At 29.3% G+C, this 22,520-nt stretch overlaps 1 protein-coding gene across 2 annotated transcripts in view; it reads left to right on the top strand.

The window, feature by feature from the left end:
• Positions 1-292: 292 nt before the first annotated feature.
• Positions 293-22,520, top strand: part of Jus (julius seizure) — a 57,757-nt gene continuing 35,529 nt past the window's right edge. Inside the window, exon 1 of one of the 2 annotated variants that reach the window (XM_070301053.1) lies at positions 293-1,054. In XM_070301053.1, the coding sequence (XP_070157154.1) occupies positions 886-1,054 (169 nt within the window). In that variant the 5' untranslated portion in view covers positions 293-885. The remainder of the gene's footprint in view (positions 1,055-22,520) is intronic. The other variant, XM_070301054.1, reaches the window with a different exon arrangement.

Here is a 22,520-nt window from a genome sequence, read left to right as displayed (position 1 = left end):
GCGTCGAAGGATAGCGAGCTTTTTGATAAAAAATGATTCTTTTAATGTGACCTATTATCTCCTGAAGTTTGTCCTACGTGTTCTGCAACACTTTACATGTTATAGCAACAATAACGATATATGATCGAATTCTGCTCTAAAAAAAAAATCTCTCAGATATATTGCCAGCACTGTGCTCCGTTTGCACAGTGCGATGGAAAAATACAGGAGGAGATGGATGCGTCGCAGAGCAACATTACGCGGCAGTCAAGGGAGTGAAAATATGGCTTCACTGTATTGCGCAGAACATCGGCGCCTTAGCGTCGCGACGACCTTTGCGGGGTGAGTCGTTGCTTGGTGCCCGCGCCTTTTTCCTGTGCTACGTGGCACAATCGCACGGAGTACACACGACAATGCGATCATATTGTGAGAACACAATCGTTATTCCTACTGTCTAGATTCAACCCCTTTTTCGGGTCGGCGTAGACTAATTAAATATAGAAGAAGAAAGAAAAGAAGAAGAAAAAAAGAAGAAGAAATCATCTGAATTGTTCAATCTACAAATCGTGCTCTCCTTGATGATCAAGGAAAAGTCCAGCGTCGACAGCGAGCTTCTTTAAACGACAACAAAGAATTACTAGATCGTAAAACGTAGGGAGATCCACACTCCTGGGCAAGACGGGGAAAGAGAGCTACGGGTAAGGTCAGGTTCCGCGGCAGCGACTATGCGCGTGATCGATCGCGCGCATCTCCACGATCGGCTGGAGATGTGATACCGGAAGTAGGCCAGGCAGGACTGACCTGCGTGGACGTATAGGTACGGCAGACAGCGTGCGTGCGTGCGTACGAGTACGACGTGTAAGCCGTAGGTGTGCCGCGTGGGTCCAGGAGCCAGCAGTTGCAGAGATGCGCGTCGCCGCGACGGCCTCTCTGTCACCGATGTGTTCATCGTCGAGGACTCTCTGGTACAATGCTACCATTGTGCGACTGCTCTGTGTTATTCTGGTCTCTTGCTGGATTATTCTTGATCAACCGGCCTTGGGCCTGCCGAATCCGGAGTTGACAACGATGGAAGGTAAGATAACTTCGGCATTGCATGATGCTCAGGATGTTATGCGTATCATTCTTTTTGAAATTGCATCACGAGAGAAATATCATATTTCTCACACCTTTAAAATAACAAGCATGCAAAAAAAACCATTCGCAATGTTTTAATTGAAATTAAATGCTATGAAGACTTATTGTATCTACTTTGTAGTCATTTATCTTTTGCATTGATGATTTTTATTTAATAATTTTATACATGGTTTATATACAGGGTGTCCCGTAAAGATTGTGCCAACGCTCGTGAGTAGATAGAGCACAGTAAACTGAACAGAAAAGTCCTGTAACATTTTTTTAAATAACATTTAATAAAAAAGTTATTATTGAAAAGTCTGCCAATCAGCTCCAATCTTTAGCCGTGCACTTGATGCGTGAGCGCTCTGTCGCTACGGCGACGCATACTATTAGGCGGGCGGCTTACCGACGTGCGTCCGGCTAAAAGTCGGCGCTGATTTACCAGACTTTACTCAATAATATCTCCTTTATTAAGCGTTGTAGAAAAAAATGTTACAGGATTTTTCTGTTCAGTTTACTGTGCTCTACCCTCTCACGAGCGTTGGCACAATCTTTACCGGACACCTTGTATATACAATATATATATGTATATATAATAAAAAACTGCAGTTAATTATATAAATTCTCTCTTCCTCTCGACTACTCCCCCTCTCTCTCTCTTTTTCTTATCGACTGCTTTATTTATCTATATATATAAATATATATATTATATATAGATATATATATGTATATATATATATAATATATATATGTGTGTATAGATTAAAGCAGATAAATATAGATAATCTGTGTATATATCTATACATACATATATATATATATATACATTGCAAGCACTTTTCAATATATATATATATATATATATATATATATATATATATATATATATATATATATATATATATTGAAAAACACATGCAAATCTTGTAAGTTAAAATGTTTTAGATAAAGAAAAAGTTTTCTTTTTTTATTGACATTTATATATAACTTAAAGATCAAAGGGGTTTGTTTTATATTAACTTTCCATATTTAGCATACAATGTGTCTATACAACTTTCAACCTATAATATCATGAAATATACTCTTGAAGTTAAATAAAGCCTACTCAAGATTATAAACAGCGTTAAAAGATTAAAAAGTTTAAAAGATGACTGAAAAACATTTTAACAATTTCTAAAAGATTAAGGAATCTTTCAGGTATCTTTCTGACTTTTTTGTTGTTTTGAATGAAAACATAAAACAAATTTCATTAAGATCGTAATGACGATATTGCACATAGAAGATGTGTAAAGTACATTGCATAAATATCACTTTACATAGCAGTATACATTACATAAGTAGATATTATGCATAATTCTCTTATAATAAATATTATAAAATAAACTGAAATTTTTAAAACTTTATTAATTTGTTTTCTATAAAACTTCAATAGCTATTATAATTTGACAAATTGATAATATGCAATTATTAAAATACTTATAAGGAAGTTACTTTGCAGATTAGATAAAGTCAGCCTTTGTGAGAAATATGCGTTTGATTGATATATAATTTCCTTATCTTGTCCTATATTGCGTGCAATCATGACGCATATGATGACGCATGCGCTACGCGAAGGACATTATATCACATGTTAGATTAAAGTGCAGATAAACATTTCTTGTGAATTCAAGCATCGAATGATGCAATATTAATGCATAAGAGGTCATCGTATGTTTGTTATCAAAACTAAGTATTATGTTTGTTAATACTTTAATGTCACAACGAACATTACATCCAGCATACAATGAAATACTGATAAAAACAGAAAACATGGACCAATACTGATAAAGATAAAAACAGATATCTAAAAATATACGATTAAATAATATTTTTAAAAGTTATGAAGTTGTATGTTTATTAATTTTGTCTCGATATTTCCGAATAAATAGTATTGATCGCGGTAGTAAGTAAATACATTTGTCGCTCGGCTTATGCAATACCTTTTTTACGTGATTTCAATTTTCATCCCCTTTCTTTTTCTCTCTCTCCTCTCTCTCCTCCCCCTCTTTCAAAAACTCTTGAAAATAAAAATTATCTTATTAATTTGAAGCTGTATTTGAATAACTGTCCACATAGCATGTAATGTTACAGAAATGTTTGAGCAATTTTGTAATATACTAGAAATATTATGTATTACAGTCAAATATTACAAAAAATATTACTGATATATTATACGTTTATAATAACATTGAAATATTACAGTAACATTGTTGCAATATATCACATACATAGCAAGGTGACGTTAAACGATGTTTCAATTTCGTCTTATCGACATTAGAGACGTCGTTAAAACATTATTAAGACATCATTTGACACCACCTTGTTACTAAGAATGTTATACATCAGATTAGAGTATAAATAAAATATTTCAAAAGTAATATATTTATTTTGCAATGTTACGAATATATTTTTTTATTATTATTACTTAAACGTATACATTAAGTAGTATATATTAAGTATATTTTTAAGTAATATTAATGAGAAATATATTCATAACATTATAAAATCTTCATATACACGTACATATATTAAGGTGGGAAACTAGTGTAACGGCTAAAAAGGTATTTTCTTAAAATATGAGACAATAGTTTCAGTTGCACATATAGAATTTTTTATTGAAAAATTTTTTTTGTGATATTAAAAAAACAGCGGTCAATGTCTCATTGATTCTAAAACTTTTTTTCTTTAAAATTCCGCCATAATAAATTTTTTTTTTAATCCATATGTGCAACTGGAGTTATTGTTTTATATTTTAAGAAAATTGTTTTTTTTTGGTAAATATGCATAAAAGGTTACACCTCACCGATTTTATCACTACTTAAATATGTTGTAGGGGAGTTTCTTCTGAGTAATTATCCGCAAGAAAAAAGTGGGGGAAGCATTCGTTTAGAAGATATAATAAATTGAAATTTTACAATTTTAATGGTTTCTTTGAAGTGTTATAAAATAAAATTAGGAACAGTGATATATTTGTGTATATTTTATTTCTTGCAGAGGATGTAGGAGATGTTTTTGTTTACATTTACGAGATAGGTCATAGATGGGTTATATAGCGTAATCAAAACCAAATTTTAGTTTTAAATCAGAAATAAGTTTGGGTTAGGTTATATCTTCCGGAAGTGGAGGCTCCCCGTAGGGAGGGGGGGGGGCGAAACCCACTACATCCACGCGTATACTTTCCCATCCACACAACAATTGTGGGGTAGACCTTGCTTCGCGTTGTACAGTATATGCGTGGACGCAGTGGGTTTCGCCCCCCCCCCTCCCCCTACGGAGGGGCTCCACTTACGGAAGATGTAATCTATATCAAACCGATTTTTAGTTTTAAAAGTAAAATTTAAGATATGACTCAAAAATTCATGTAATCGCATATTGAAAGCTGTTAACAAACTGCGAGAAATAGGTGAAACCGATTATTAACAAAATATCTATGATCATGTAACTATCCCATAAATGTAAACGAATATTTTTTCTATGTCTACCCTACAACAAATACAACGTACACAGACTTCACTTTTCCTAATATTACTTTATAATACCCGAGAAAAAGTATTAAAACTGTGAAACTTTAATTTGTCATATCTTCTAAACGAATATGTTCTCTATTTTCTCCACATTTTTCTTACGGCGAATTACAACATATCTAAGTAGCAATAAAATCGGTAAGGTGTAACCTTTTATGCATATTCATCTTTTTTTTCAGAGCTTCCATTGTCCCGCTATACGCAGGCGCCTGTTTCTTTTTTTTAAAAGCAGCTCACACTATTGGCTATTGTAGCCATAAATTTTACTATTTTTCAACAAAAATTTTACAAAGAGTAGTTTAAATGATGTACTTTATGATGTTAATAACATGATTTGGGAGAAAAAAAAAACGATTATTTACCAGAGAAATATCCTTAAAAATAGCCTTTTCTTAGCCGTTACACAGATTTCCTCCCTTAAATTTCACGAAACAAAATGTTATTAAAGTTAATTTATTATGCATATGGATATTGGAAAGATATAATTGTATGTAATATTGGCAAAATAATTTTATCTTGTTATGGAATTTTATAAGCTTTTGCGTATATGTTTTGATAGAGCCATGATTCTATACATCTGTTTTGTTTACTTATGACTATTCCAAGATGTTGTGATTTGCATGGTGTAATGAACAATTTGTATCAGGTATCAACATTTTTCCTATAAATGTATAAATTATTATTTTGACTTTTAGCGATATTGAGATCTCAAATGATAGTATTATCCTTCAGTACAACGTAGTTATTTTTGTTATCGTCACAATTTAAAAAAACAAATCTAAATGTCATATTTTATATTCTTTTTTTTATAATTATGTTCATGATTCAATGAATCATTTTTCTGAAGAAATTTTTTGTTACATGCTTCATTAGAACGGCTGATACAAAAATTTAACTCATAAAGTCTTAATGATTATTACAATAATAAAGAATTATTAGTAAAGTATCACTGCAATATGTTTGTTATAAAATGATATTAATAACGAAAGTAACATTTCAACAAGATAATCTTTATTGCATTAACATAATATTTTATATCATAACAATTCCTCTCGAGGAATTATACAATATAATTGCAATTTATTTGTAATATAAAAATATTAAAATGATCTAATTCCTCGCAATATTACGTAAATATTATATAAATATTACAGTACTAAAATTGTAATATGTCACGATTATATTATTGCAATTCATTTTGGTCATTTGGACATTTTAATATTATTGATATTAATGATATTTCTGTAATATTCTAACAATATTCATGCTATATTTCATTGTAATATTGCTATGGAAAAATGATATTGTTGTGATATTGCTATTATATTATGTGCTATAATATACAGGATATTTCTAACCACCCGTACAGGCTTTTTAAGAAAAAGGGAAGTGGATTTTATCAAAAATCGCAAAAATTTCGATGACTAAATTCTGTACGCTGTATTGTATTATATGGTGATATTTTCAACTTTCAACGCCGACCGTAAATGGACTAGCCAGACATAGATTCGGATTTCCCGACAAAAAATGAGAAATTTTTATTACAAACATTTTTTTCTAAAATGCCTCCATCGACTTTAACATAATTTTTAAAGTGTGATTCACGAACAGGATGTAGCTAGATAGGAAATGGGAATATCCAGATCTAAAGTCGAATTTTTTTAATGGAATATGATACTTTTTATTGCAAATTTGGATTATACATAAACATAAACAATTTTTTTATGTTTATTTACATAAATGAATAAATAATTTTAATAATTTTATTATTATTTTATTAACATGGTTACAAAATGATAAAAAGAAATTGTTGTAATATGATTAATAAACTTTATTAACATAAAGGATTAAACATTTATTAATAATCTGGAAATAATCTTGAAAGTGTGATGAAAAAATAAACTTTAGCTGCATTTCTAGACGAGTTAGCGTGTATTATTTCAATGTTCATTATTTTAGAAAAAAATGTTTAGGACAAAAGTTTTTTATTTTTCGCTAGGGAATCCGAATCTGCAATAAAAAGTGCTATGTTCCATTTAGAAAATTTGATTTTTAATCTGGATGGTCGGTTTCTGGTCGGCATCGGAAATTAAAAATATCACCATACAATAGAGTAGATTTAGTCATTTCGATTTAGTCATCGAAATTTTTGCGATTTTTGATAAAATGCATTTTCCTTTTTCTTAAAAGATCTGTACGGAGGTTAGGGTGTATACAGAGTGTTAAAAAAAACCGTTCAATATTTATATGGTAGATAGGACATACCATACTGAGTAAAAAAAACCTTAATAAACATAGGTCGAACACTCAACCGTTTTTAAGATATAAACATTTTTGTATGTTAGCATCCTGATTGACTTACTAGCTTCTTCGTGTCGCATGCGACGTGAGAAGAAGATAATCTGTCTAAATCTTTATCTCAATATTTACAGAAAGTGTCTTCCTTCTATTTTCATACTCAGCATTTTCTTCTTGCGAATCGCAAAGATCCGCAATCGCCAGTTGATGACAACTGACTGATTACCGATGAAATCTTTCATTATGAAGTATGTATGGAAATTGAATGAGAACATTCAGAACGCGGTTTATAAACACTGAGATAAACATCGCATGCGACATATAGAAACCAGTAAATCAATCATGATGCTAACATACAAAAATGTTTATATTTCAAAAAGGGTTGAACTTTCGACTTTTGTTTGCTAAGGTTTTCTTTCTCAGTGTAGGGTATGTACTATCTACCAAATATTGAATAAGTGACATCTCTCACCAATGACTTTGATCTTCATGTATATATTATAGAAGTAAAGATAATAATGAATAAATCTCGTATGAATAGTTGCAAAACATACATGTAGAATTATATAATTATAGATTTTATCAATTTTTATTTTTGTATTTATTAAAGACTACTCAAGCAGTCGAATTTTTATTTGTTAATAGCTTGTTAATAAACAATAAGCGACTATTGGAACTTTTTAAATGTTACTCATTGAGTCGTCATCTTAACAACACTAAGGTCAAGAATATTGAAGAGGATATGCTCTAATGTAAAGGTTTATTATTAAATTAAATTAAGGTATATATTTTTTTCCAAAATTTATGTACGAACACGGATTAAAATAAGAGTAACATGAATCAATATTCTTCTCAGAGCATGTATGAAGATCGATAATTATTGTTTTTCAGTTGTAATTTGTGCTACAGAATCTGGATTAGTTTGAAGAAAAAGATTAGTTTCTACGTAAATAAAAAATTGAAAGAACTTTTTTATAATATACGTAAGAAATTCTAATATAATGCAAACTTCTTATTAACGAATATATTTAAAAAAATCTTATGTTTTGTAATCCATGCATTTAAAAATCCAAAATATGGAAAATATATTAGAGCATAATCTCTCGAAAGGTGTAGAAATGGTTTTATTTTATTGCTCAAAAATGAAAAGTTATCATTTTTATCTATTAGTTTGTAATCGTTCTAGTATCTGTCTGTTATTTTTCTTTATCTAAATTAATCATCATAAAAGATAATAGCTTACATAGTTTTAATATTTCGCCTAGCTCTAAATTGTTTTTATGCATTTTTTAGATTCTATTTAATTTTCCGACATCTTTTATCTTTCATTTATTTTGATCCACGCAATTTTTGTAGACTATCTTGTTCAGAAAGAATACGTGAATATTCTGCGCTTCCTATTGTTTGCTGAAAATCTATTGGTTTAACGTTCTATTAACAATTTACATTTAGAACTCGCTCAATTCGATTTGTTCATGTTAATACGTTTCTCAATACATTTATGCTTTGATGATTTTCATTAAAAATAGAATATTAAAGCGGCAATAATAATGCATTAAAACTTACGAAATTATCTATTTTGATTTTAAAGTTATCTTAAAATAGATGGTTATAAAATAAAAAATAAATATTAGTTTAAAAAATGTAGAGTAATATAATGAAATTAAACTAAATAATCAACACGTTGTAATACAAAAATTCTTCCGCCCACGTGATATATCTCGGTAATGTTTTACACACATTTAACTTGTATATTTGGCATTTTTTTTTGCTGATTTGTCAATTTTTAATGTTATACAAATGTTACGTTACATTTTGTTTGTCACAAATTGAAAATATATACATATCTGCAATATCAAAATCTGAAACGTTATCTCAGGATAATTCTAAAGATTACTGACAAACTTCAGGAGCGTATAGAAGAGTCGGAAGATAGCAACTTTTGACTAGGAATCCATATTTTCCAAAATAATCCTGAGTCGATACAAGCACTCTTTCTTACCCTAGGCATGTCCCGGACCCACGTCAGATGCTGCAAGTATTCTGGCTACAAGTGTTTCTAGATCATCCACCGGTATCTCATAAAGAGGTTTTTGATATGTCCTCAAAAGAAGTAATCAAGAGGCGTTAAGTCAGGTTTGTACCGATTCAGTAGCTCTATTCTGTAACTTTTAACGACAAATTCGCTATCGTTACGCAGGTGGAACATATCGGAAAATAGCTGCGCAACGACGCGTAACGATAACGACATCATCGTTACAAAGTTAGAGAATAGGCCTACAGGATTACTTCAGAAAATATGGATTCTTAGCTGAAAATTGCTATATTTCGATCCTCCTATACGCTCCTGAAGATTGTTTGTAATCTTTAGAGTCATCCTGTATTAATCTTTGTAGAAATCCAAAACTCCAAATTTTCTCATCATACTTTTATGTTAATTTTTCAAAAATCCAAAGCTTCAAACTTTCTTCATATTGCGAAACGTAATTACAAGAATTTAAAAAAACATTAATTGCGCCGTGCGAAATGAATATCTTACAAAAATTCCGCGTTGAAGTTTCATATCTTATATGTTCGATTAGTTTGATCATCAACCTTAACAATAGCATCCAAGCCAATCTTAAAATATATCGATTAGTTTCCGCGATATCGAAATAGAATCATCAGGTAGCGTATGTGTGATTGAAATAATTCCACGAGATAAACGGTAAATTGTCTATCGATTTTGCAAAGTTAAGATCAGTATTTCTTGCATATATTTAGAATAGCTCGAGATATTATTAATGATTAACTGAGATATGTTGTTGTACGTTCGATTCATATCTTACTTATGTTAGTATGATGCTGTAAGTATATCAATGGGTCATAGGGTATAAATTGAATTCCTTTGCATTAGATAAATAGATAATTGTGGCTTGCATGTAAACGATGCTATTAGAGTGGAGAGACCTATGTAATCTGACAATGAGCATAATAAAATTGAAAGATATGCATATTTTAGAAAGTATCTCTGTTTAACACTATTTGCCAACTGCGCTTGCGCTTGCTAGTATCTTGCATCAAGTCATACGTAGCAATTATGCGCAGCAAACAATCATGCACAGAACACAGCGAGACGAATATATATACCGATATCTATACCGTGTGTCTATATGTGAGTCGCCCAGTTGAGAGTAATTCATTTATATTTACCAAGAATAAAACTGCATAAAAATGATTGAACATTTATTTCGATTCCACTTATATCATTTTTTATCAAGTTAAAATAACGTTATATTACCAAAACAATTCTATTTTTCGAGATTCAGTCTAGTAACAATTAATGAACTGTTAAAATAGCAAATATTGTGTGAATATCATAGAAACTTCTAGAATGAGTAAAAATCCATGAATATCTTAAAATGCTTGGGCACAGAATGTAAATTTCTTTTTTCAAAACTGCAGAATGAAATTACATTTTTATCAAGAACGTAAAAACGGTTACGATATAGTTTGGACTATAATGTAACATTTGTTACATTATAATCCAAACTATATCGTATGTAGGGCGCTAAGTATAAAACACATCGAATAAATCAATAAACAACATAACACAGCCCTTCTCCCCGTATATACAGCTGTTATTTATTTATGCCATGCATGTAGCACGTATTATTTTTTCCGTCGCGGTTTGTCACAGTATTATAGTATGTCAAGATTAACTTAAAAAATGTTACATACAGAGTACATAAGTAAATGTAGATGACATGTCAATCATCAATGAAGAAGTCGGAAATTGGCCATGCATGATAAAAAATGAAAAGTTAATAGCTAAATGCAAAATTTCAAGCCGATACAATTGGCGTTTAATTTCTAAAATAATCGTCAAATCATACATCATTGTATTTGTTTCGAACAACGCTACAACACTACTTTTATTATACCGAAATATTTATATTATTGTAAACAAGTGTATGCATATATCTGATCCGAACATAGATAACTTTTGTGAGTGATCAATATATTCACAATAGAGTTTAGTTAAAACTATTTCATGTGCGTGAGCGTATGCGTGTGCGTGTGTGTGTGTGTAAGTGGGTGGTTTTTGGGTATGCGTATATGCGTACATGTTTGCGCGTGTGTATGCATATGTGTGTGTGTGTGTGTGTGTGTGTGTGTGTGTGTGTGTTTGTGTGTATGTGTGTTTGTGTGTATGATATATTTTAATTTAAGAGATAATAAGGGGTAGTCACTTATACTGGTGCTCCCTATATATGTATATCGATGATTTTATTTGCTATGCTATTATAATAATTCTCAAGGAAATCAGACGAGATGCCATTTGAAAGTGACATTTAATTTGTACATTTGAAATGTGAGTTTGTCATATTTTTCAAGTAAAATTTATTATACAAAATTTTGAATGTATTCATGAAGCATGTATTGTTACGTCTTTTGTTAATATAAGAAGAATAGGAAATCTGTTTCCAAAAAAAAAAATATCACGAAGCATCTGCCGATCTGCACGGGAGAAATTTTGGTTTTAAAAGAAGATATAATAATATACAATACAACAAATACTATTACACTTTAATTAAAATTTAGATTAAGCAATGAAGAGAATAAAATATTCAATTATACTCTCTCCTTCTCTCATTAATCTTTATTGTGCGATTTTTATCCATTAATTGTAGATATTTTTCAATGTAAGTGCTTCTAAAAAGTTCTCGTAATTTTATAATATTTGTAAACGTGTATCTAAATTACTTTTTGCAAAACATTTATTTATTATTATTTATTGCTATAAGTAGTTCACAAAGAAATACCGAAATAATTTGAAGTTTTGTGTTGTTTGCAAGAGTCTGATTAAGATTAATATTCTTCTCATATTCGCTTGATTTAAACTCGAGAGATAAGACGTAAATAAGAGTTCGCGATCTTAACGAAACGTGCATGCCTTTTCAAACAACGGAAAAGTTTAAAAGATGCTTAAGAGTTTAGAGAATCAAAATGCAAAATTAAAATATTTTTTTTATACCCTTACGATTGATCTTATAGTTACAAGAATTTGTTTTTCTATCTATTGCTACACATAATTTCCAACTTATGCGTTCGTAGATCACCTTGACATCTATTGTTATGCCCCGCAGGAATGATCGATATTAGAGATATTATGTTTCAAAGCACTGCAGTAGTTGTATTATTGCATTTCTTTGCGACATAAATACCACTGATGATTAAGCTTACAAAATGACACATTAACATAAAACTCATATCAGTGTAAAATCTAAGAAATTAATACAACATAATAGAAGATTTAAAAACACGTAAAAGTAGATTTTTTGTTGTATTTTTTGGATGTACAAAAATGGAATTGTTTGTAAAATGAATAAAATACTGATAATTATGCATATTAAGACCCGACCCCCGCAGCATAGTGATGTTGACATATGTTGTCAAGGTGACCCTGATCAACATTCCGAAGGTTTTAGCCGGCGGCTGTTGTTTATTCAAAAATTATTAACAAATAAAGTTTGAGAAGTACCATATACCACCAAGTAATTTTCGAACAACATGTATAAAAGAATAGTAAGTTTGACCTTGACATAACGAAACTTGTGAAACTCATTGTGTCCACGCATATACTTTACAACGCGAAGCGAGATTCACCTCACGATTGTTGTGTGAATGGGAAAGTATATGCGTGAAAGCAGTGGGTTCCGCCCCCTTCCCCAGGGGAGGCTCCACTTCTGGAAGATATAACCTAACCCAAATCTATTTCTGAAAATTTGATTTAAGTTGTACAACGTCTTGATGCGGATGGATCTCGCTTCTTGCATAGAAATTACAAACTCATGTAAAAATTACGTTTTATTTTTCAAACTTTATTTGTTAATAACTTTTTAATAAACAATGAGCACCAATTAAGTTATAAGGAAAAGTTACTCAGGATTATGTCCTTGACAACATATGTCAAGGTCAAGGTCATCAGCGAGGTGTCCGTTAATATAAATAATTACCAAAAAAATCTTTAGAAAAGGTAGATATCTTCCTCTTTAAAACGAGCCCAGGATTAAGATGGGCAGATTTTTAGTTTTCAAGATACAGTCCGTTTTAGGACCGAGCGTGTTACCCACGGTGCAGCTCGAGCGCCGTTGCAAGTGCAGACAGATCATTTGGTCAGTCCTATTCTCCTATTGCTTGTGGCCAGACGTGGACTTCTCTTATATTTAATATATAAAATACTGCTAAATACAAATAAAAAGAGAAATATAATTTCATTGACATTATCTCCAATCGATGCAATTTGAAAAATTTAAAATACAAATTTTATAGTTTAACTAGTTTTCTAGATATAGTTTCTCAATTATTCTACGGCACACACAAACTAAGTTTCTATATAAATAGATAAATAAAAAAAAAATTTATAACAAAATATAATGTTTGGGGAATTTATATTGTGATTTTCAGCGATTGTCATTGTTTTAGTTATATATCATGTTTACAAAAATATAATTTATACGCAATACTTTAGTTAACAACATATATGTTATGTGATACAGAAGAGATACATCTCACGTTCTTCATTTTTCTCTTTTTCTCTCTTTTACTCTGATATTTTTGTTTAATTAAAATATTGCGTATAAATTATATTTTTGTAAACAAGATATATAACTAAGATAATGACAATCACTGAAAATCACAATGTAAATTTTCCAGGCATTATATTTTGGTATAAATTTTTTTTTTTTTTATTTATCTATTTATATGCAAACTTGGTATGTGTATGTCGTAGACTGATTGAGAAACTATATCTAGAAAACTGGTTACAGTTATAAAATTTGTACTTTAGATTTTTCAGATTGCATCGATCGGAAATAACGTCGATAAAATTATATTTCTCTTTCTATTTGTATTTAGTAATATTTTATTTATTTAATATATGAGAGAGGTCACCACACCTGGCCACAAGCAATAGGACTGACCAAATCATCTGTTTGCACTTGCAACGTCCGAGCGTTCGAGCTGCATTGTAGGTAACGCGTTCGATCCTAAAACGGACTGTATCTTGAAAACTAAAAGTCTGCCCATTTTGATCCTGAGCTCGTTTTAAAGGGGAAGATTTCTACTTTTTTATAAGATTTTTTAAAAGAAAATCAAAGATGTCCAAATGAGAAAAAACAATTTTTATTTTGTTCTTCGAAAATCTTAAATAAGTTTTGACTTTAACTTTTTTGACGTTTTCAAAAACTGATTTTATAAGATTAAAGGGTGTAAAACGACCTTTCAAAATCACTACCTGTTTTTTTAAATCATGATAGTCTATTGGAACTTATCAGCGTTTGAAGTTGGATGCAACGATCCAAATGATAAAAATTCAAGTCCCTGTTAATAGAAAGTCCGCGGGTCAAAAGGTTTCGTCAACGATTTTACTTTTAATGGGACTACAATTTGTGTAAATTTTATTGTGCAATAATCGGAAAACTTTGAAAATTTAGGTGGATCACTTCATAAATAATGGCCTATATGTAATATAAAATATCATACCTTGTAACTTAGCTTGTTGTATTTGATATGATGTGACAAATCTGTGTGCATATGCATGTGCGTGCGTGTGCGTGCGTGCGTATGTGCGTGCTCAAGCTATTGTGATTAAGCTTATTAAAAACTTAATCAATTCGGGCCTCGTTAAATAAACTTTGCATGAGACATTACCGTATCTCTTGATAATGGTTACCTAGTTGTAGATTTTACTGTTATAATAAAATTGTAGGTCATCGCGCGTGACAATTATAATATACAATACATGCTTCAGTTTCGGCGATTGCTCTTTATCAAAATTAAAGACGATTTAAAGGCTTAGTTTTCGATGTTAATTAGTTTTTTAAAACTAAGATTTAATCATTTTAATGAAGTTGTTAAAATTAATTACAATCTGAGTAAGAGTTCCGTATCCGACCGAGGTCCAAATTTGATGAAATTTTACAAGCACGTAGCATATATTAAATGTAATCGAATACCACAAGTATAAATGTGTGGAAACGTCGTTTTGAGATATTTAAATTTTAATTATCTGGCTAAATGAATAATTTTTAAAATTTTCATATGAAAAAAGATTAGAATTTAAAAATATTTTGCTAAAATGTTTTATTTTATTAATATCCTATAGGTCTATTTTCTAACTTCGTAATGACGATGTCGTTATTGTTACGTGTCATTGCACAGCTAAAACATATTGAAAAATAGCTGCGCCGTGTAACGATAATGAATTTGCCATTAAATATTACAGAATAGAGGTCAAATACGGAACTCTTACCGAAGACTTTTATTAATATCTAATATTTGAAAATTATCACATTATTTTAAAAAAGCAATTACAGCAATGATAGAAAAATTTTACCGTGTAATTTTATTATAAGTTTTTACATAAAATCACAATCAAATTTTTCACAATGGAAAGTTTGTATTACTTTAATTGTTTATTTTAAAAATAATATGTTAATTTTTAAACATTAGATATTAATGAAGTTTTCCATGATATTCATTAATTAATTTCCTAAATATTTATCTAATAAAGCAACTGCTAATACAATTTAATTTTATTTTAAGAGAGATATACCAATACTTTACATATTATTCCTATATTATACTTAATATATTTACTGCTATATATTTCTGTCTAGTTATAAGTATCTAAGCTATAAATGTTCAATGAATCGCTTACTCTTAGTTCGGCTTTTGACATTGAGTCGATTAAGAGACTAGCACAAATGTGCACGAGTATATGCTTTCAAGTGCTTAGGCGTATGCATGCCAGAAAGTAATTCAAGAGAAAAAAAAGGGTAGTTGAGGTGGCAGCGGTGGTGACGAGGGTAGGCGTGGGAGTTTTCGCATGTGAGAGCATTGGCAACGTGCCATAGTGAACTGACCCACTTTTAATGTATAGATTGACCCGCCTGACGCCATTTTAACTTCGCGCCGTCGAATAGTCGGCACTTTTAATTCTATATATTTTCAGTCACTGTAGATCGATTTTTGAATCTTACAATTAGAATATTAAATATTTTCCGATAATTTTCACCATGATGCAATTAAGACAATTTATGGGAAAAGAATATATGAATAAAGATTAAAATTTTTAAAAAATTATATATAATAAAAAAATATTTAAAAAATTTCCTTGATAAAATTGCTTATATTAGGTATATTTTATTTATAATACAATAATATTAATCTGAAATCATCATTTAATTTTATATTATCTAAATATAATATAAACTATTTTATAAACTATTTTATAATGACTTATTTTAATTTGTGTTTGTGCATCAATTTAAATCTTATATAATTTATATATATTTCGATAATAAAAAATATTAATCTATATTTTTAATTAATATAATTTCTATTAATAACAAAAAATGATAAACGCGCGCGTGTTACAAGAACTTTAAATTACAATTTCAAATTTTAATTAATTAAATTATAATTGTTATTAAATCTAATAATAAAAAGATTTTTTTTAAATATTATATGTCATTTGTTAATACTATTGAAAGTAGCTACGAATACACACACAAACAGGCATAATAAATGTTTTTAATATGTACTTTATTTTTCAAAAGTTGATTAGTCTGAAAACTATACTGTTCTATTTAAACTATAAATACATACATATATATATATATATACATATATATACATATATATGTAAGTATAGTTTAAATAGAACAGTATAGTTTTCAGACTAATCGACTTTCATATATGTGTGTGTGTGTGTGTATGTGTGTACACAATTAGAGATGCAACAAATAGTATATTTGACTGAATATCGAATACCAAATATTCGGCGAATATTAGGCACGGTTTTAGCGTTATCGGCTCAACATAAAATATTCGAGAACAATGCAGTGGGCGCGTTCCCGACTGCGCCTCCCTGCATTATATAATAATAAATATGTTTTATTTAATGTTATTTTATTAGATATATAAATAAATAAATTAGATACTTGAGCATATTAAGACTACGCATCCGCAGTTGAGGTGGCAACAATCTATTAGCTGCTATTAATTACTTTTACTTTCAATTTTACATTTATAACTATTCAGTATTCGGCCAAAAAGTAGACTAATATTCGGCCGAATAGTAGATTGATATTCAATATTCGGCCAAATAGTAAAAACATTGCCGAATAGGTAGAATACCGAATAGTTGCCTAATATTTGTTGAAACTTCAATATATGTATATATATAAAAAAGATCTATTCAAAAATGCAGAAATTTAAAAAAATAAGGTAGCTTTTTTAAAGAAATTTAGAACAATATCTTGTTTGTGATTTAAAAGGCTCCAACAAATCATGAAAACTGCAAAAAAAAATTCGTTACTTGTAATAGTTTCGGAGAAAACTTTTAATATTTTATACGATATATCTTGTATTATAAGTATGTATATATGTATGTATACTATACAGGGTGTCCAATAATTTTTGACTCATCTAAGGTGTGAAGGTAGATCGGGTCAAACTGAAAAGAAAAATCCTGTATCATTTTGCGATTTTCGTAATAATTATTGAGAAATTAATTAAAAAAGATCGAACAATTTGCGTGAGTATTACCGCGCGGTGAGAAAGGATAATCTGATATGGGTGGCATATTAATATGATATGGGTGGTATAATGATATGGGTGGTATATTAATATGTGGTTGCTAGGATGTGTGAATCCATCGTTATGTACCGCTCGTACGTGACTATTGATATTTGTAGAGCGCTTTTCCTAAAACTTTGTCGCGCGTCTACTTTTGGGTTGTCCTTTTTTGCTGCGCGCTTATACTCGCACGAATTGGTCGATCTTTTTTAATTAATTTGTCAATAAACATTACGAAAATCGCAAAATGGTATAGGAATTTCTTTCTTAGTTTGAGCCAATCTATCTTCACTCTTCGGGCGTGTTAAAAATTATCGGACGTCCTGTATATGTATACATATATTACATATACATATGTATACATACATATATATAGAGTGTCCGTCAAGTAAGTGACTAAACGAAAGATAGAGATAGATTGGATCAAACTGAGTCGAAAAGTCCTGAACCATTTTTTTTTATAACGCTTAATAAAGGAGATAATTTTGAGTAAGTCTGTTCAATCAGCACCTACCTTTAGTCGCTTGTGCGCGAGCACTCGTCGCTATGGCGACGCACACTATCAGGCGAGCGGCTCACCGACGTGCGTCCGACTAAAAGTCGGCGCTGATCAAGAGACGCGGTAGCGTCTCGCTAAGTATATCTTTCGTCGTCTTTTTGTTTACTGTAAACAGACGCTACCGTGTATCATTTACCGGAGTGAGGACGTTTTTTGAAAATTTTAGAAAATGAATTTGAAATATCTCATACGTCGGACCATCCTTTCGAGAGATGAACATATCAATCGAGAACATTGATTTTTCCGAATATAATAATATCAAAATGACACTGGTACTTGCACTTGATGTACAGCTCTCGATATTTCATATGAATTTTTCGGCCAAAAAGGTGTCACTTTTCGAGACGCCATATTTGTCCAGGTTTATTGATACGCCGCTAGGCTATGCTGCTAGGTCGTTTTCCAGGTTCACTGATACGCCGCTAGGCTATGCTGCTAGGCCGTTTTCCAGGTTCACTGATACGCCGCTAGACGTATGTCGCTTTGTTCGCAAGACGCCATATTGTTCCAGATTCATTGATATGTATACGCACGCACACATATATACTATATACGCGTACTATATACGCGCGCACACACAATTCGCGCACACACGTAACGCATACACGCATATACGCACGTATACGTACGCGCGCACACATGCACGCATAAATACTTACGCACGCATGTATGTCATAAATATTAAAATGAAATTAATAATATATTAAATAATAATTTTTCATAATTTATGAAAATGTACTGCATTCTTTCCGTGCAGTATAGAATAATTCGAAATGGGGATTATGAAACATCCTGTATAGCAAAATCAAGAAACGCAATAGCGTCTTCCGTTAATATATAATAAATATATATAATAAATGAAATATATATATACCCAGTAAGCAATTTGATAACAAATTGTTGCCAAATTGGCATCAAATTCGCTCAAAACTTGGTAACAAATCCAGTGCCATCTGTGTCCGCATTAAGCTTGTGTTTTGGTGACAAAGCTTGTTGACATAACCTGACAGCAAATTGACGGCAAAAACCGAGCAAAGCTTGACATGATTTGACGTCAAATTGATGGCAAAAATCGAGCAAGATCTGCGCAAGACAATCTGATAGCAGATTGTCAGCAAAAACCGAACAAATTCTGCAGCTTTTGGCCATTCATATAAAAGTATATATTTAAATAGATTTAAAGCCTTAACCCTAAGTAACAAAATGATGATAAGTTTTGGTCATAAAATGACCATTAGATAATTAGACATTATATAAAATCATATATTAATATGTTAAAACATATAGGTAAATTCAAATAACTTAATTTATAAAATTAAAGATCTTTTTGGACAGAAATTGTTTGAATAAGTGAAAATCAAACAATTATCTGTCCGATTTGCAAAAAATCAATTCAATATCTGAATTTCCTGTATAAGAATTGTGTCAAAAATTGAACTGATAGAAATATATATATTATAATATTATTAGCATTTTGTAGGCTTTATATACACTCATGACAAGAATTTGAATACGGGTATAGATAATGAATAATGCGCCGCATAGCGATAAGCGACTGAACTATTTTATAATACTTTGTAATAAGCTGCAGATTTTGTTCGGTTTTTGCTGCCAATTTGCCATCAGATTGCGCACTCCAGATCCTGCTCAGTTTTTGCCGACAATCTGATGTCAGTCATGTCAGCAAGCTTTGCTCGGTTTCTGCCGCCAATTTGCTGTGTAGTTATGTTAGCAAGCTTTGCTTGATTCTTGCCGGCAATCTGCCAGCTTAATCGGTAATAACAACTCTTGTACCAAATTTGTAGCCTTTTTGCTGACAATAATTTGTAGCAAGCACTTGGCAATATCTGTTAGAACAGACCTGGCTGACTGGGTAAGTATATCTTTCGTCTTTCTCGTTACAATAGATGTAAAAAAAAAGTGCTAAGTATATCTTTCTCCCGCCAAAATAGTCCTTAATAAAAATTAATCTCCATCAAAAATATTATCTCTTCTCAGAAATTATATTTTATCTCTTTATTAATAATACGGGAAAAAAGAACTTAAAATATTAGTGTTAATAAATATTTCTAATTGCTGTTAGTAAAATATCTTATAAAATACTTTGAAAAAATATGTGAAATCCGCTTAAAAAAAACATCACAGATGTAAAAAAAAAGCGCTAAGTATATCTTTCTCCAATCAAAATAGTCCTTTATGAAAACGTTATCGAAAATATTATTTTTTCAAAAATTGTATTTAATTATTATATTTTTTACCTTTACAAAAATGAAAATCCATATCATAAATATTATCTTCTCAATAATTATATTTATAAATTATATTTTATCTGTATTAATAACATGGAAAAAGACTTAAAATATTAGCATCAAAAAGAAGTGAAATCAAAAAATCACGCTAAGTAAATTTAGAAAAATATAATGTATAATATTCAGTTGGATCATTTTTTATAACTAGAGTAGATCTATTTAATGTAAGATGCAGAAAATATAAAAATTGTGAAATTTTGCGTTCTTTTAACATTGCATTCTATTCTATTTGCAGAAGCAAATAAAATGCAATAAAATATACGTATATATTATATATGGCATAAGAGAGGGTGTAAAATTTAAAATTGATTATACAAATGTATAATTATTATACATATATTTTTAAAATATTTATATACATATATACAAATAATAAATTATTTAGATATAAATAATTATTCATATTTATTTAATTCAAATATACTCAAACGTATATTCAAGAAAAAAAAATACAGGACACAACAAATTAAATTTCGAAAATTAAAAAATTAAAGTTAAAAAAAATAAAAATTAAAAAATTAGGATTAAAAAAATAAATATAAAAAAATTTAATGCAAAAAATTTCAAGTTAAAAATAATTAAATTCAAAAAATTTTATGCGCAAAAAAATTGAAATTAAAAAAATAAAAGTAAAAAATTTCATGTGCAAAAAAACTTAGCGCTGTTATTCCAATTAAAATTAACATTATGAATAAAATATAATACTGACTAAAAAAACTTTACATAACAGCGCAAAGATTTTTTTTGCACATCAAATTTTTTTACTTTTATTTTTTTAATTTCAATTTTTTTGCGCATAAAATTTTTTGAATTTAATTATTTTTAACTTTAAATTTTTTGCATTAAATTTTTTTATATTTATTTTTTCAATCCTAATTTTTTAATTTTTATTTTTTTTAACTTTAACTTTTTAATTTTCGAAATTTAATTTGTTGTGTCCTGTATTTTTTTTTCTTGAATATACGTTTGAGTATATTTGAATTAAATAAATATGAATAATTATTTATATCTAAATAATTTATTATTTGTATATATGTACATAAATATTTTAAAAATATATGTATAATAATTATACATTTGTATGATCAATTTTAAATTTTACACCCTCTCTTATGCCATATATAATATATACGTATATTTTATTGCATTTTATTTGCTTCTGCAAATAGAATAGAATGCAATGTTAAATAGATAAAAGAACGCAAAATTTCACAATTTTTATATTTTCTGCATCTTACATTAAATAGATCTACTCTAGTTATAAAAAATACTTCAACTGAATATTATGCATTATATTTTTCTAAATTTACTTAGCGTGATTTTTTGATTTCACTTCTTTTTGATGCTAATATTTTAAGTTTTTTTCCATGTTATTAATACAGATAAAATATAATTTATAAATATAATTATTGAAAAGATAATATTTATGATATGGATTTTCATTTTTGTAAAGGTAAAAAATATAATTAATAAATACAATTTTTGAAAAAATAATATTTTTGATGACGTTTTCATAAAGGACTATTTTGATTGGAGAAAGATATACTTAGCGCTTTTTTTTTACATTTGTGATGTTTTTTTTAGGCGGATAAGCCAGACTTTACTCAATAATAACTTCTTTATTAGACGTTATAGAAAAAAATGATACAAGACTTTTCTTTCCAGTTTGACCCAATCTATCTCCATCTTTTATTTGGTCACTTATTTGTCGGACACCCTGTATATTTACATATATATTTTTTTTGCATATATATAAAATATATATGCAAAAAAAACAAATAACTGTTTAAAAAAATACATTGTAAATAATTTTCTTAAAAACAATTATTTTTTATACTTATTGATTTGTCTCATTATTCTGTACATAAAAGTATGACGGTAAGATTATCAAAAACTAAATATTTTACAAGATATTTAATTTTTTATATCAAAATATGTCAGATTAAAATATAAAATAATTCAAAAAGTACTTAATGAAAAAATACTTTATTATAGTATTTTGGAAAGCTCTCAAGATAAGCTATAAGAATATGTAATGAAAAATAGAAGTTCCCATTTAAAAAATGG

The sequence above is a fragment of the Polyergus mexicanus genome, unplaced genomic scaffold (assembly GCF_030449975.1).
Source record: "Polyergus mexicanus isolate NDT 795.1 unplaced genomic scaffold, iyPolMexi1.0 SCAF_9, whole genome shotgun sequence".
Classification (NCBI taxonomy): Eukaryota; Metazoa; Arthropoda; class Insecta; order Hymenoptera; family Formicidae; genus Polyergus; species Polyergus mexicanus.
The sequence above is the reverse complement of the archived record's forward strand: the minus strand, read 5'-3'. Positions and strand labels throughout refer to the sequence as shown.